Consider the following 14752-nt stretch of genomic DNA (forward strand, 5'->3'; position numbering starts at 1 on the left):
GGTCCAATGATATACGCATGATATACTGACATGGGAGTTAATAAGGTAGAGATCAGAGGCGGCCCGTCCACTAGGGGTGCACGGGCACCGCCCTCCCTATCCATGCGTCCTGCCCCCCAAATCTAAACGCAGGGTCCCCGGATGAATGGATTCCAATGGGAGAGGGGGTGTTTGTTTTTAAGCATGTGATTAGAGCCAGAGGCTCTAATAGGCTTTAAAAAAGGGTGGGCTTGGGGCGCAGAGCACATGCATATTCGCTATTGTCACATGGATCCTCCTCCCAGCCAATCAGAAAGTGGGTGCTGAGACCCTTCACCCGATTGGCTGAAGGACAGGTGATCCTATTGGCAGCCTAGGAGGAGGAGGGAGGAGATGCACGGCGTAAGCCGCCGTGATGCAGAGAAGGAGGAGCCGCCTCCCGTCGCCTGTCACACCTAGATAAGCTAAGTGCCTGGACGACCGAACCAACCGCGAGACCGCGCGGGGGGGTGTTGTGGTTGTGCGGGTGACCCGACGGACAGCGGGTGGTGGGAAGGAGGGGGTGCCGTCAGGCAACCGGGGGGGGGTGGGTTGTGTGCCACTGGCTGACCGGAGGGGGTGGTTGTTTGCTGCCCCCCCCAATATAAATAAAATTTTAAAAATCACCAGCCGCCACTGGTAGAGTGGCCAGAGGCCTACTGCAATGAAGGAATAACTGGGTTCCAAAAATAAAAAACAAGAAGAAAGAGGAAATAATGAAAGAATAAGAAAGGAAAAGGAGAGAAAACAAAAAAGAAAATAAAAAAAAAAATATAAAAAAATTATAATTAATGCCAGTAAAACAAAAATAAGATAAATAAGATAAAATAGAATAGATTAATTGAAATAAAAATAAAATATAAATGAAAATATTATGAAATTGAACATAAAAATGTAAGAATAAAAAGGCAAAACACACAAAAAAAGAAAAAAAAAATGTTTTAAAATCTTCTGTTATTTACCTGTAAAAGCCTCTATTGCGTAGATATCCACAAGGCCTGAGACTGCTGTTGGGTGCTATCATCTTGCATGTGCTCTCAGCAGCCCCAACAGACTCAGAGCAGTTACTCAAGTGATACTATAGGCTATAGCTACATAAAAAGGTGAGGGGGAGGGGCAAAGGAGCTAGGCCAGCAAAGATAATAATTAGACACTCCCAGAAGAGGAATGGCTATGATGTGCAAAGAGAGAGGGAGCTGTGCTAGGGAACTGACTCTTCCTGGAGTGGTTACATTCTCTATGAAGTTCTGAGACATATGGCAAGTGATCAAAATTAATTGGAAAGGAAAAACATTGTAAGTAATCATTCAAAATACCTTATTTTTATGTGTTTTTACCTGCAACATTTTAGGTCAGTAACAGGAGCTCTATAATTGAAACCTGTCATCACATAAACACGGATGCTGCAATTTCTGATTATTCTGCTAAGACTTGACACCAAGAACACAAGCTCAGGGTCTTCTGCTTGGGGGACATGATTATCTTAAGAGCACCAAGCCCCAATGCCGGACTTTATTGACAACACAACTGACCCATTGTGTGCCCCTATCTTGTTAGCAGGTGGAATTCTCAAGCATCAAGCAAAAACTAAAATCTGTTTTGGGTGGACTGACCCTTTAAGACATGATCATTTTTTTTACACAGTGGACTAGACATACTAGAGAACTTAAAGAGGTGTTCTGTAGCTGCTGATTTTTAATATATGGGCACTTACCTGTCCAGGGAGCCCGTGATGTCAACACAACAGTTGATTTTCGGATTGGCTGTCGGGTACCGGTGCAGTCATTCATCATAAGGGAAACTGGTAGTGAAGCCTTTTAGCTTGACAGCCTGTTCCATACTGTGTATGCGCAAAGTATGTTACACTTTCTAACTGGCCCGGCGGCGGAGGAAGGAGGAGGGGAACGAACCTCCGAGGGATGGTGCCATGGCTTTGTCTCCAGGAAGTGGGGACGGGTGCCTGTCAAAAACAGGTACCCGTTTCCCCCTCCCCCTTGAAAGGTGCCAAATGTGGCACCGGAGGGGGAGAGGAAGAAGATAAGCAGAGGTTCCAATTTTGGGTGGAACTACACTTTAAGACACCATAAAACAAGCATGACCAAGACAATACAGCCTTGAAATATCACACATAGAGTATTAGAGTAGACATATTAGAAGCCCTGAATCCACCACAAGACAAACATGGTCGAGGCAATACAGACTTCAAGGATCAGGGAAACCTCACAAACCCAACGGAGAAAATCACTTTCGCTCTACTTAGAATTATTTGCTTTGGTTGCATTCCTCACATGGGTGTGTGCAGCCTATTGCATTAGGGTGTGCACCCCAAAGCTCAAACACACATAGTTATATTTTTTTTAGGAGCCCCATTGGGGGGCTTTGGTGAAATATCGGTGGTCTAAACAGACCCCTGATGTCTCACTTTTGAGACAGAGAAAGGGACTGGGGACAGAGATTCCTCAGTCCCTTTTTCTGCAGCCAAGCAGCAGGGGGAATTAGGGTGTGCCCAGGCACATCTGGCACACCCTGTGCGCACGCCTATGAGTCCTCATTAAAAAATGAAAATAGAAATTGATTGTACTCCAGAAATATTTTGAAAGGCTTACCTATAATGGTCATTTCATAGGCCAAGCCGCAACTGTAATTAGGCATACATGTCTCAAAAGGTCCAGTGCAACTTATTCCACTACATTTGATGCATGAAAGAGAATGACCTGAAAAATATATTAGAATATAAGAGTGAATATTGATTGACAGACAGAACCCCTTGCATGAACACTAGCTTCCATTTATTGTAAAATTGTCTTTATTACAGGTATTTAAATGGCGCCATCAATTAACACAGCATTTTAAATATTGTACATTCACCAGTCCATGCCCTCAAATAGCTTACAATCTAAGGTTTCTCTCGCTCACATACTAGGAATAATTTACACGGGAGGCAATTAACCTACCAGCATGTCTTTGGAGTATGCAAGCAAAGGGAGAACATGTAAACTCCATGTAATTCTGGCTAGGATTCAATCCCATAACCCCAGGGCTGCAAGACAGATGTGCCAACCACTAAACCCAAGAATAAAGATGTAATATATTGCCTGGTGATCCCACCAGCAACACACCTAACTATTAGACATGTGCACACTGAAATATTTCGTTTCGGAATTTCGTTTTCGTCCGAAAAATAAATGTATTTAGTTACTCCCGAAATTCGCTTTTATTTATTTTGTTTCGTTAAAAAATGCATTTTAAGGTTGAATCTGTCATTGAAGGCTTATGGTGTCTGTCGAATGTTCTAAGAAGATTCCACGGAGCAGCTAAACTGTACCATGCCGCAATCGTACATTTCCGGTCGAATGTTCTGCCTACAAGCTATAGTAGAATTCTAATGTTGTATGACACTAGTAATAATTATATTTATTAATTATTATTACTAGTCAACCAACATTAGAATTCTTCTATAGCCTATGGGCGGAGCATCTGACCATAAATGTCCGCTCGCGGCGACTGCTTCGTCAAATCTTCATGTCGAATCTTTCCTTGGACTAATAGAGTTAGATTAGGCACATTCGGCCTTTTTTGCTATTGTCTTTATAATGTCGAATATATTTTCTCTCTATGTCAAATCTTTTCTCTCTATGTAGAATAATCTTGGACTAATAGAGCTAAGGTTAGGCACATTCGACCACAGGTTCGATGGACACAGATCGCTATTGTCAGCATCATGTCGAATTTCCTATCTATATCGAACTGTTGTCGCAACGAAAATGAAGATAAAGCATTTGTTTATGTCGGATCTTTCGGTTTTCGGATTCTGCACGTTCGTTATCGTTTGTTAAAACGATAACGAAAATGCATTCGGACGAAAAACGAATGCACATGTCTAACTATCTCATCGACTATGACGGGAAGTGGACCTTCTCAATCTACAGAGATAGCATAGATGTAGTTCAAAATCTATCCCCTGCTGGGATCAGACATACCTGGTGTTATGAGGACACAAAACAGGCAGAGAAAACTCAGCAGACCGTCCATCCTCCACCCAACGTGTGCTGTCCTGGTGTCACCTCTGTCACTACTGCTGGGGGTCAACGCTGAGCCTATTTTATGTGAAACCTGCAGGGCGTGAATATTACTAATGGTATGAGGAAACTAAAATTTCATCCTTTCACTCAATTTCATAGATTACCGTATTTTGAAAATATGCAGCAAAACAAGTTAGAAGACAAGAACTTTGAGTTCTATTTGGTATGAATGAGAATGTTTTTTTGAGCAACAAAAAAAAAAAAGGCACATGTTTTATTTTTTTAATAATGCTTTAGAGGCATAGACCCTATGGTTGCCACCTCATCTCTTTAAACCCGAACACATATTAATTACACAGATTCTGTGGTTGATTAATTAGCCTCAGAACCTGTGTAATTCAAAGGTGTTCGGGTTTAAAGGGTGGCAGCTCTAATAGACCCTGATTTACCAACCTGTAATATTACCAAAGTCTTCTCAAAGTATACATAAGGTATGCCATGTGGCCTCACAGCCAATGGTATTTTAACCTTCCTTTAATTGTACTTATTGTATTATTTATTTAATTTGTATTATTTACTGTAACTAAATCCAAGAACAAATATGTAATAGATTCCAGCTACTAGTCCTGAAATGTGGTGGATGCTATAGTTTTCTTAAAGGATAAGTTCACTTTTACAAAAAAAAAATGCACATTTTTTGCAGGTAAAAAAATATGCATTTATTATTTATTTTTGTTAGGGACCTGTAAAGCATTGCACCCAAAATCAGTAGACGGTGGGTGTAATGCCACGGTCCTGCAGACTGGCTGTGTAGCTGTCTGCCTGTACCTCCACTATGGACAGGCAGTTACATTCTGACAAGAAGCTCAATGAACTACATAGAGCGACCAACAGTGCCGTGTTATTCTTTAAAAAGATTGTAAATAGAGATGAGCCGAACACCCCCGGTTCGCAGCAGAACATGCAAAAAGTTAGTTTGAACACGCGAACACCGTTAAAGTCTATGGGACATGAACGTGAAAAAACAAAAGTGCTAATTTTAAAGGCTTATATGCAAGTTATTGCCATAAAAAGTGTTTGGGGACCCGGGTCCTCCCCAGGGGACATGTATCAATGCAAAAAAAAGTTTTAAAAACTGTTGTTTTTTCGGGGGGCATTGATTTTATTTATGCTTACAGTGAAACAATAAAAATGAAGTATTCCTTTAAATATCGTGCCTGGGGGGTGTCTATAGTATGCCTGTAAAGTGGCGCAGTTTTCCCGTGTTTAGAACAATTCCACAGCAAAATGACATTTCTAATGGAAAAAAGTCATGTAAAAGTGCTTGCGGCTGTAATGTATTGTCGGGTCCCGGCAATATACATGAAAATCATTGTGAAAAACGGCATGGGTGTCCCCCCCCCCCCCATTACCAGGCCCTTTGGGTCTGTTATGGATATTAGGGAAACCCCGCACCCAAATGAAAAACAATAGTGTGGGGGGCCCTCGGGCACTATATACTCTGAACAGAAGTATATATACTATATGATATAAAACAAAGAAGGTGCAGCGCTAAACTTTTGTAGAAAAATCAGGACTGAGAAAACTAAGGCAGAGTCCCTTAAGCTAATCAGCATGTGATGACTGATAAAAAATCAATATGAAACATAGTCAAGTGAACAATAACATGAAAACTAAGACAGAGTCCCATAAACAAATCAACATGTGAAAAATGATGAAAAAAACATTAACCATTAACACTGCTACAGAAGTGATGACAACTGCATATTCTGCACAGTGTTAATGGAAGAAGTGGAAGAGGATAAGGCGTAGGTACTGGATCCATCCCATCATCGCCAATAGGGAAGATAGAGGAAAGTTCTGGGTTCTGTGTGCACATGAGGACAAGTTCTTCAGTATGTATGTCAATAACAAGTTTTGACAAATTACTGGTTTTGCTCTTTAGTCAGCTAGAGTAACAGAACATAAGGCTCCCAAAGGAGTATTCCACTCATTAAAAGACTTATAATCACTTGGAGCCTTCTGTTTTATATTTCTGAGAATCATCCACCGCTAAGCTGCTGTTCCGGTACTGTGCTTTTGGTTTTTGGGAGACCGATTTCCCTGAGCTGGGCGAGACTGCCGTAATAGCAGTCATTGCAATCTGGTAAGCAGAATCTATTACTCACCTAGGGTGCATAATCACACGGACGATTCATTCCTTTTCTGGCTTCCTGCATTCTCACAGATGGGTGTTCTTATTTGTTAATTCATGGACTAACACTTTTATGGGACTTTTTCTTTTGAAATTTATATGCTTTTTTCCTATATGTTTTATATTATGCCTTATATGGTTTTTTCATCATTTTTCACATGTTGATTTGTTTATGGGACTCTGCCTTAGTTTTCATGTTATTGTTCACTTGACTATTTTTCATATTGATTTTTTATCAGTCATCACATGCTGATTAGCTTATGGGACTCTGCCTTAGTTTTCTCAGTCCTGATTTTTCTACACAAGTTTAGCGCTGCACCTTCTTTGTTTTATATTGTAACTTTAGAGCTTGATACTAGACTCTTAGGTGCTGGCAGCTTTGATTTGTCATTGTTGGTTATTCTGTTTTTGTTTTATTTTCTAAGCGCAGCTTTAGCCTTTGGGCTTTTTTTCTTTTTATATACATATACTATACGGCCTGCCCTATATACTCTGCAGAAAATTGGGCCTTAGTAGTTGGTGGTACCAGAACACTGTAAGCCCTCACAGTTACTCTTTGTGAGCGCAGGAACGTGCCCTGCTGTGAAATACTATATCAAAAATTGTAATTACATGCCCCTGTTAAACAGGGGCAGAAAAATTGGGCCTTTGGTGGTGGTGGTGGTGGTGGTGCCACAACACTGTAACCCCTCACAGATACTCTTGTTGGGCGCAGGAACAGGCCCTGCTGTGAAATATTAGATCCAAAATTGTCATCACATGCCCCTGTTAAACAGAGACAGAAAAGTTGGGCCTTTGGTGGTGGTGGTGCCACAACACTGTAAGCCCTCACAGATACTCTTGTTGGGCACAGAAACGGGCCCTGCTGTGAAATATTACATCAAAAATTATAATTACATGCCCCTGTTAAACAGAGGCAGAAAAATTGGGCCTTTGCTGGTGGTGCCACAACAATGTAAGCCCTCACAGTTACTCTTGGTGGGCACAGGAACAGGCCCTGTTGTGAAATATTAGAACAAAAATTGTAATTGCATGCCCCTGTTAAACAGAGGCAGAAAAATTGGGCCTTTGGCGGTGGTGGTGGTGCCACAACACTGTAACCCCTCACAGATACTCTAGTTGGGTGCAGGAACGGGCCCTGCTGTGAAATATTAAATCAAAAATTGTAATTACATGCCCCTGTTAAACAAGGACAGAAAAATTGAACCTCAGGCATTGGTGGTGGTGCCCTAAACCAAAAATATTGTTGACAGCTAGCATCATCAAGATTGCAGAGGAATAGAATAGTCACTTAGCATAGGCAGTCTTCAAGGGATCCCACATCCATAGAAAAATCAATCAGTTACATCAGCATCAGGTTCTTGATAGCTGCTGATCCAAGACTGCTTCATTTTTATGAATGTGAGCCTATCAACGGAGTCTGTGATAGGCGCACTCTATGATCCGTTACAAACCCTCCAGCAGCACTGAATGTGTGTTCAGAAAGAACGCTGGATTCATGACAGGCCAGTAGCTCAATTGCATATTGAGCAAGTTCTGGCCAGTGGTCCATCCTCAAGACCCAGTAACCCAGTGGATGGTCTGTTGGAAAGGTCTGCTCTTGCCTCTAGATATTCCTGCACCATGTAATGCGGACGCTGGCGATGGTTGCTTGAACCGATCAGACCTTGGCGCTGAGGACTGAAAAATTGTCTAAGGCTCGGTTCACACTAGAAGCAGCACGACTTTCAGGTCGCCTCACCGAGTCGACCTGCACACGACTGCCACGGCGACTTGCAAAATGACTTCTGTATAGAAGTCTATGCAAGTCGCCCCCAAAGTAGTACAGGATCCTTTCTTCTAAGTCGGAGCGACTTGCGTCGCTCCGATTAGAACGGTTCCATTGTACAGAACGGGAGGTGACTTGTCAGGCGGCTAGGTCGCCTGACAAGTCGCCCCCGTGTGAACCGGCTCTTAAGGAGCCGGCCACCTTCTCCACCGCTCTTCCTCTGACTGAACGAAGCCTCAGCAACACGTTGTTCAGCACCAAGAAATTGTAACCTCCCAGGGTATGGAAATGCATTGCACAAACCTTTCTTCAGGCCCTCCATTTTATGTTAAACCTGGAGGGCGCGAATATTACCAATGGTATGAGGAAACTAAAATGTCTTCCTTTCAATCAATGTCGTAGATTACCATAATTTGAAAATATGCAGCAAAACAAGTTAGAAGACAAGAACTTTGAGTTCTATTTGGTATGAATGAGAATGTTTTTTTTGAGTAACAAAAAAAAAAAGGGACATGCTTAATTTTTTTAATAATGCTTTAGAGGCATAGACCCTATGGTTGTCACCTCATCTCTTTAAACCCGAACACATATTAATTACACAGGTTCTGTGGCTGATTAAGGTGGTAATTAAACTCACTTGGTGCCTTATCTGCATTTAATTAGCCTCAGAACCTGTGTAATGCAAAGGTGTTCGGGTTTAAAGGGATGAGGTGGAAATTCTAATAGACTCTGATTTATCAACCTGTAATATTACCAAAGTCTTCTTAAAGTATACATAAGGTATGCCATGTGGCCTAACAACCAATGGTATTTTAACCTTCCTTTAATTGTATTTATTGCATTATTTATTTAATTTGTATTATTTATTGTATCTAAATCCAAGAACAAATATGTAATAAATTCCAGCTACTAGTCCTGAAATGTGGTGGATGCTATAGTTTTTTTAAAGGTTCACTTTTACAAAAAAAATAAATGCACATTTTTTGCAGGTAAAAAAATATGCATTTATTATTTATTTTTGTTAGGGACCTGTAAAGCATTGTACCCAAAATCAGTAGACGGTGGGTGTAATGCCACGGTCCTGCAGACTGGCTGTGTAGCTGTCTGCCTGTACCTCCACTATGGACAGGCAGTTACATTTTGACAGGAAGCTCAATGAACTACATAGAGCGACCAACGGTGCCATGTTATTCTTTAAAAAGATTGTAAATAGGGATGAGCCGAACACTCCCCCAGTTCGGTTCGCAGCAGAACATACGAACATGCAAAAAGTTAGTTAGAACACGCGAACACCGTTAAAGTCTATGGGATACGAACGTGAAAAAACAAAAGTGCTAATTTTAAAGGCTTATATGCAAGTTATTGCCATAAAAAAGTGTTTGGGGACCCGGGTCCTGCCCCAGGGGACATGTATCAATGCAAAAAAAGTTTTAAAAACGGACGTTTTTTCGGGAGCAGTGATTTTAATAATGCTTAAAGTAAAACAATAAAAATAAAAATATTCCTTTAAATATCGTGCCTGGAGGTGTCTATAGTATGCCTGTAAAGCGGCGCAGTTTTCCCGTGTTTAGAACAATACCACAGCAAAATGACATTTCTAAAGGAAAAAAAGTCATTGAAAACTGCTTGTGGCTGTAATGTATTGTCGGGTCCCGGCAATATACATGAAAATCATTGAGACAAACGGCATGGGTCCCCCCCCAGCCCATTACCAGGCCCTTTGGGTCTGTTATGGATATTAAGGGGCATCCCACACCCAAATTTAAAAAAATGGTGTGGGGGGGCCTCGGGCACTATATACTCTGAATAGAAGTATATATACTATACGGCCTGCCCTATATACTCTGCAGAAAAATAGGCCTTAGCTGTTGGTGGTACCAGAACACCGTAAGCCCTCACAGTTACTCTTGGTGAGCGCAGGAACGTGCCCTGTGTGAAATACTATATCAAAAATTGTAATTACATGCCTCTGTTAAACAGGGGCAGAAAAATTGGGCCTTTGGTGGTGGTGGTGCCACAACACTGTAACCCCTCACAGATATTTTTGTTGGGCGCAGGAACAGGCCCTACTGTGAAATACTATATCAAAAATTGTAATTACATGCACCTGTTAAACAGAGGCAGAAAAATTGGGCCTTTGGTAGTGGTGGTGCCACAGCACTGTAAGCCCTCACAGTTACTCTTGGTGGGCGCAGGAATGGGCCCTGCTGTGAAATATTAGATCAAAAATTGTAATTACATGCCCCTGTTAAACAGGGACAGAAAAATTTAACCTCAGGCAGTGGTGGTGGTGCCCTAAACCAAAAATATTGTTGGAATCTAGCATCATCAAGATTGCGGAGGAATAGGATAGTCACTTAGCATAGGCAGTCTTCAAGGGATCCCACATCCATAGAAAAATCAATCAGTTACATCAGCATCAGGTGCTTGATAGCTGCTGATCCAAGACTGATTCATTTTTATGAATGCAAGCCTATCAAAAGAGTCTGTGACAGGCGCACTCTATGATCCGTTACAAACCCTCCAGCAGCACTGAATGTGCGTTCAGAAAGAACGCTGGATTCAGGACAGGCCAGTAGCTCAATTGCATATTGAGCAAGTTCTGGCCAGTGGGCCATCCTCAAGACCCAGTAACCCAGTGGATGGTCTGTTGGAAAGGTCTCCAAGTCTGCTCTTGCCTCTAGATATTCCTGCACCATGTAATGCAGACGCTGGTTGCTTGAACCGATCAGACCTTGGCCCTGAGGACTGAAAAATTGTCTAAAGGAGCCGGCCACCTTCTCCACCGCTCTTCCTCTGACTGAACGAAGCCTCAGCAACACGTTGTTCAGCACCAAGAAATTGTAACCTCCCAGGGTATGGAAACGCATTGCACAAACCTTTCTTTACGCCCTCCATTTTATGTGAAACCTGGAGGGCGCGAATATTACCAATGGTATGAGGAAACTAAAATGTCTTCCTTTCAATCAATGTCGTAGATTACCATAATTTGAAAATATGCAGCAAAACAAGTTAGAAGACAAGAACTTTGAGTTCTATTTGGTATGAATGAGAATGTTTTTTTTGAGTAACAAAAAAAAAAAAGGGACATGCTTAATTTTTTTAATAATGCTTTAGAGGCATAGACCCTCAGGTTGTCACCTCATCTCTTTAAACCCGAACACATATTAATTACACAGGTTCTGTGGCTGATTAAGGTGGTAATTAAACTCACTTGGTGCCTTATCTGCATTTAATTAGCCTCAGAACCTGTGTAATGCAAAGGTGTTCGGGTTTAAAGGGATGAGGTGGAAATTCTAATAGACTCTGATTTATCAACCTGTAATATTACCAAAGTCTTCTTAAAGTATACATAAGGTATGCCATGTGGCTTAACAACCAATGGTATTTTAACCTTCCTTTAATTGTATTTATTGCATTATTTATTTAATTTGTATTATTTATTGTATCTAAATCCAAGAACAAATATGTAATAAATTCCAGCTACTAGTCCTGAAATGTGGTGGATGCTATAGTTTTCTCAAAGGTTCACTTTTACAAAAAAAATAAATGCACATTTTTTGCAGGTAAAAAAATATGCATTTATTATTTATTTTTGTTAGGGACCTGTAAAGCATTGTACCCAAAATCAGTAGACGGTGGGTGTAATGCCACGGTCCTGCAGACTGGCTGTGTAGCTGTCTGCCTGTACCTCCACTATGGACAGGCAGTTACATTTTGACAGGAAGCTCAATGAACTACATAGAGCGACCAACGGTGCCATGTTATTCTTTAAAAAGATTGTAAATAGGGATTAGCCGAACACCCCCCCAGTTCGGTTCGCAGCAGAACATACGAACATGCAAAAAGTTAGTTAGAAAACGCGAACACCGTTAAAGTCTATGGGATACAAACGTGAAAAAACAAAAGTGCTAATTTTAAAGGCTTATATGCAAGTTATTGCCATAAAAAAGTGTTTGGGGACCCGGGTCCTGCCCCAGGGGACATGTATCAATGCAAAAAAAGTTTTAAAAATGGACGTTTTTTCGGGAGCAGTGATTTTAATAATGCTTAAAGTAAAACAATAAAAATGAAATATTCCTTTAAATATCGTGCCTGGGGGTGTCTATAGTATGCCTGTAAAGCGGCGCAGTTTTCCCGTGTTTAGAACAATACCACAGCAAAATGACATTTCTAAAGGAAAAAAAGTCATTGAAAACTGCTTGTGGCTGTAATGTATTGTCGGGTCACGGCAATATACATGAAAATCATTGAGACAAACGGCATGGGTCCCCCCCCAGCCCATTACCAGGCCCTTTGGATCTGTTATGGATATTAAGGGGCACCCCGCACCCAAATTTAAAAAAATGGTGTGGGGGGGCCTCGGGCACTATATACTCTGAATAGAAGTATATATACTATACGGCCTGCCCTATATACTCTGCAGAAAAATAGGCCTTAGCTGTTGGTGGTACCAGAACACCGTAAGCCCTCACAGTTACTTTTGATGAGCGCAGGAACGTGCCCTGCTGTGAAATACTATATCAAAAATTGTAATTACATGCCTCTGTTAAACAGGGGCAGAAAAATTGGGCCTTTGGTGGTGCCACACCACTGTAACCCCTCACAGATACTTTTGTTGGGCGCAGGAACAGGCCCTACTGTGAAATACTATATCAAAAATTGTAATTGCATGCCCCTGTTAAACAGGGACAGAAAATTTTAACCTCAGGCAGTGGTGGTGGTGCCCTAAACCAAAAATATTGTTGGAATCTAGCATCATCAAGATTGCGGAGGAATAGGATAGTCACTTCTCATAGGCAGTCTTCAAGGGATCCCACATCCATAGAAAAAGCAATCAGTTACATCAGCATCAGGTGCTTGATAGCTGCTGATCCAAGACTGATTCATTTTTATGAATGCAAGCCTATCAAAAGAGTCTGTGACAGGCACACTCTATGATCCTTTACAAACCCTCCAGCAGCACTGAATGTGCGTTCAGAAAGAACGCTGGATTCAGGACAGGCCAGTAGCTCAGTTGCATATTGAGCAAGTTCTGGCCAGTGGGCCATCCTCAAGACCCAGTAACCCAGTGGATGGTCTGTTGGAAAGGTCTCCAAGTCTGCTCTTGCCTCTAGATATTCCTGCACCATGTAATGCAGACGCTGGTTGCTTGAACCGATCAGACCTTGGCCCTGAGGACTGAAAAATTGTCTAAAGGAGCCGGCCACCTTCTCCACCGCTCTTCCTCTGACTGAACGAAGCCTTAGCAACATGTTGTTCAGCACCAGGAAATTGTAACCTCCCAGGGTATGGAAACGCATTGCACAAACCTTTCTTCAGGCCCTCCATTATATGTGAAACCTGGAGGGCGCGAATATTACCAATGGTATGAGGAAACTAAAATGTCATCCTTTCAATCAATGTCATAGATTACCATAATTTGAAAATATGCAGCAAAACAAGTTAGAAGACAAAAACTTTGAGTTCTATTTGGTATGAATGAGAATTTTTTTTTTAATTAACAAAAAAAAAAAAAAAAGGCACATGCTTAATTTTTTAAATAATGCTTTAGAGGCATAGACCCTATGGTTGTCACCTCATCTCTTTAAACCCGAACACATATTAATTACACAGGTTCTGTGGCTGATTAAGGTGGTAATTAAACTCACTTGGTGCCTTATCTGCATTTAAATAGCCTCAGAACCTGTGTAATTCAAAGGTGTTCGGGTTTAAAGGGATGAGGTGGCAACTCTAATAGACCCAGATTTATCAACCTGTAATATTAATGAAGTATTCTTAAAGTATACATAAGGTATGCCATGTGGCCTCACAACCAATAGTATTTTAACCTTCCTTTAATTGTATTTATTGTATTATTTATTTAATTTGTATTATTTATTGTATCTAAATCCAAGAACAAATATGTAATAAATTCCAGCTACTAGTCCTGAAATGTGGTGGATGCTATAGTTTTCGCAAAGGTTCACTTTTACAAAAAAATAAATGCACATTTTTTTGCAGGTAAAAAAAATATGCATTTATTATTTATTTTTTGTTAGGGACCTGTAAAGCATTGTACCCAAAATCAGTAGACGGTGGGTGTAATGCCACGGTCCTGCAGACTGGCTGTGTAGCTGTCTGCCTGTACCTCCACCATGGACAGGCAGTTACATTCTGACAGGAAGCTCAATGAACTACATAGAGCGACCAACGGTGCCATGTTATTCTTTAAAAAGATTGTAAATAGGGATGAGCCGACCCCCCCCCCCCGGTTCGGTTCGCAGCAGAACATCCGAACATGCAAAAAGTTAGTTAGAACATGCGAACACCGTTAAAGTCTATGGGACACGAACGTGAAAAAACAAAAGTGCTAATTTTAAAGGCTTATATGCAAGTTATTGCCATAAAAAGTGTTTGGGGACCCGGGTCCTGCCCCAGGGGACATGTATCAATGCAAAAAAAGTTTTAAAAACTGAAGTTTTTTCGGGAGCAGTGATTTTAATAATGCTTAAAGTGAAACAATAAAAATGAAATATTCCTTTAAATATCGTGCCTGGGGGTGTCTATAGTATGCCTGTAAAGTGGCACAGTTTTCCCGTGTTTACAACAATACCACAGCAAAATGACATTTCTAAAGGAAAAAAAGTCATTTAAAAGTGCTTGCGGCTGTAATGTATTGTTGGGTCCCGGCATTATACATGAAAATCATTGATAAAAACGGCATGGGTCCCCCCCAGCCCATTACCAGGCCCTTTGGGTCTGTTGTGG

The 14752-nt window shown here is 41.2% G+C and overlaps 2 protein-coding genes across 3 annotated transcripts in view; one reads left to right on the forward strand and one right to left on the reverse strand.

The window, feature by feature from the left end:
• The window catches only part of LOC141110419 (uncharacterized), a 95267-nt gene extending 91123 nt beyond the window's left edge, over positions 1 to 4144 (reverse strand). Inside the window, exons 1-2 of one of the 2 annotated variants that reach the window (XM_073601759.1) lie at positions 3999 to 4144; positions 2625 to 2732 (exon numbers count right to left, since the gene is read on the reverse strand). In XM_073601759.1, the coding sequence (XP_073457860.1) occupies positions 2625 to 2732; positions 3999 to 4050 (160 nt within the window). In that variant the 5' untranslated portion in view covers positions 4051 to 4144. The remainder of the gene's footprint in view (positions 1 to 2624; positions 2733 to 3998) is intronic. The other variant, XM_073601762.1, reaches the window with a different exon arrangement.
• LOC141110421 (uncharacterized) overlaps positions 1 to 14752 on the forward strand; it is a 366841-nt gene that overhangs the window by 265357 nt on the left and 86732 nt on the right. The gene's annotated exons all lie outside the window — the stretch shown is intronic.

Source organism: Aquarana catesbeiana, linkage group LG10 (genome assembly GCF_042186555.1).
Source record: "Aquarana catesbeiana isolate 2022-GZ linkage group LG10, ASM4218655v1, whole genome shotgun sequence".
Classification (NCBI taxonomy): domain Eukaryota; kingdom Metazoa; phylum Chordata; class Amphibia; order Anura; family Ranidae; genus Aquarana; species Aquarana catesbeiana.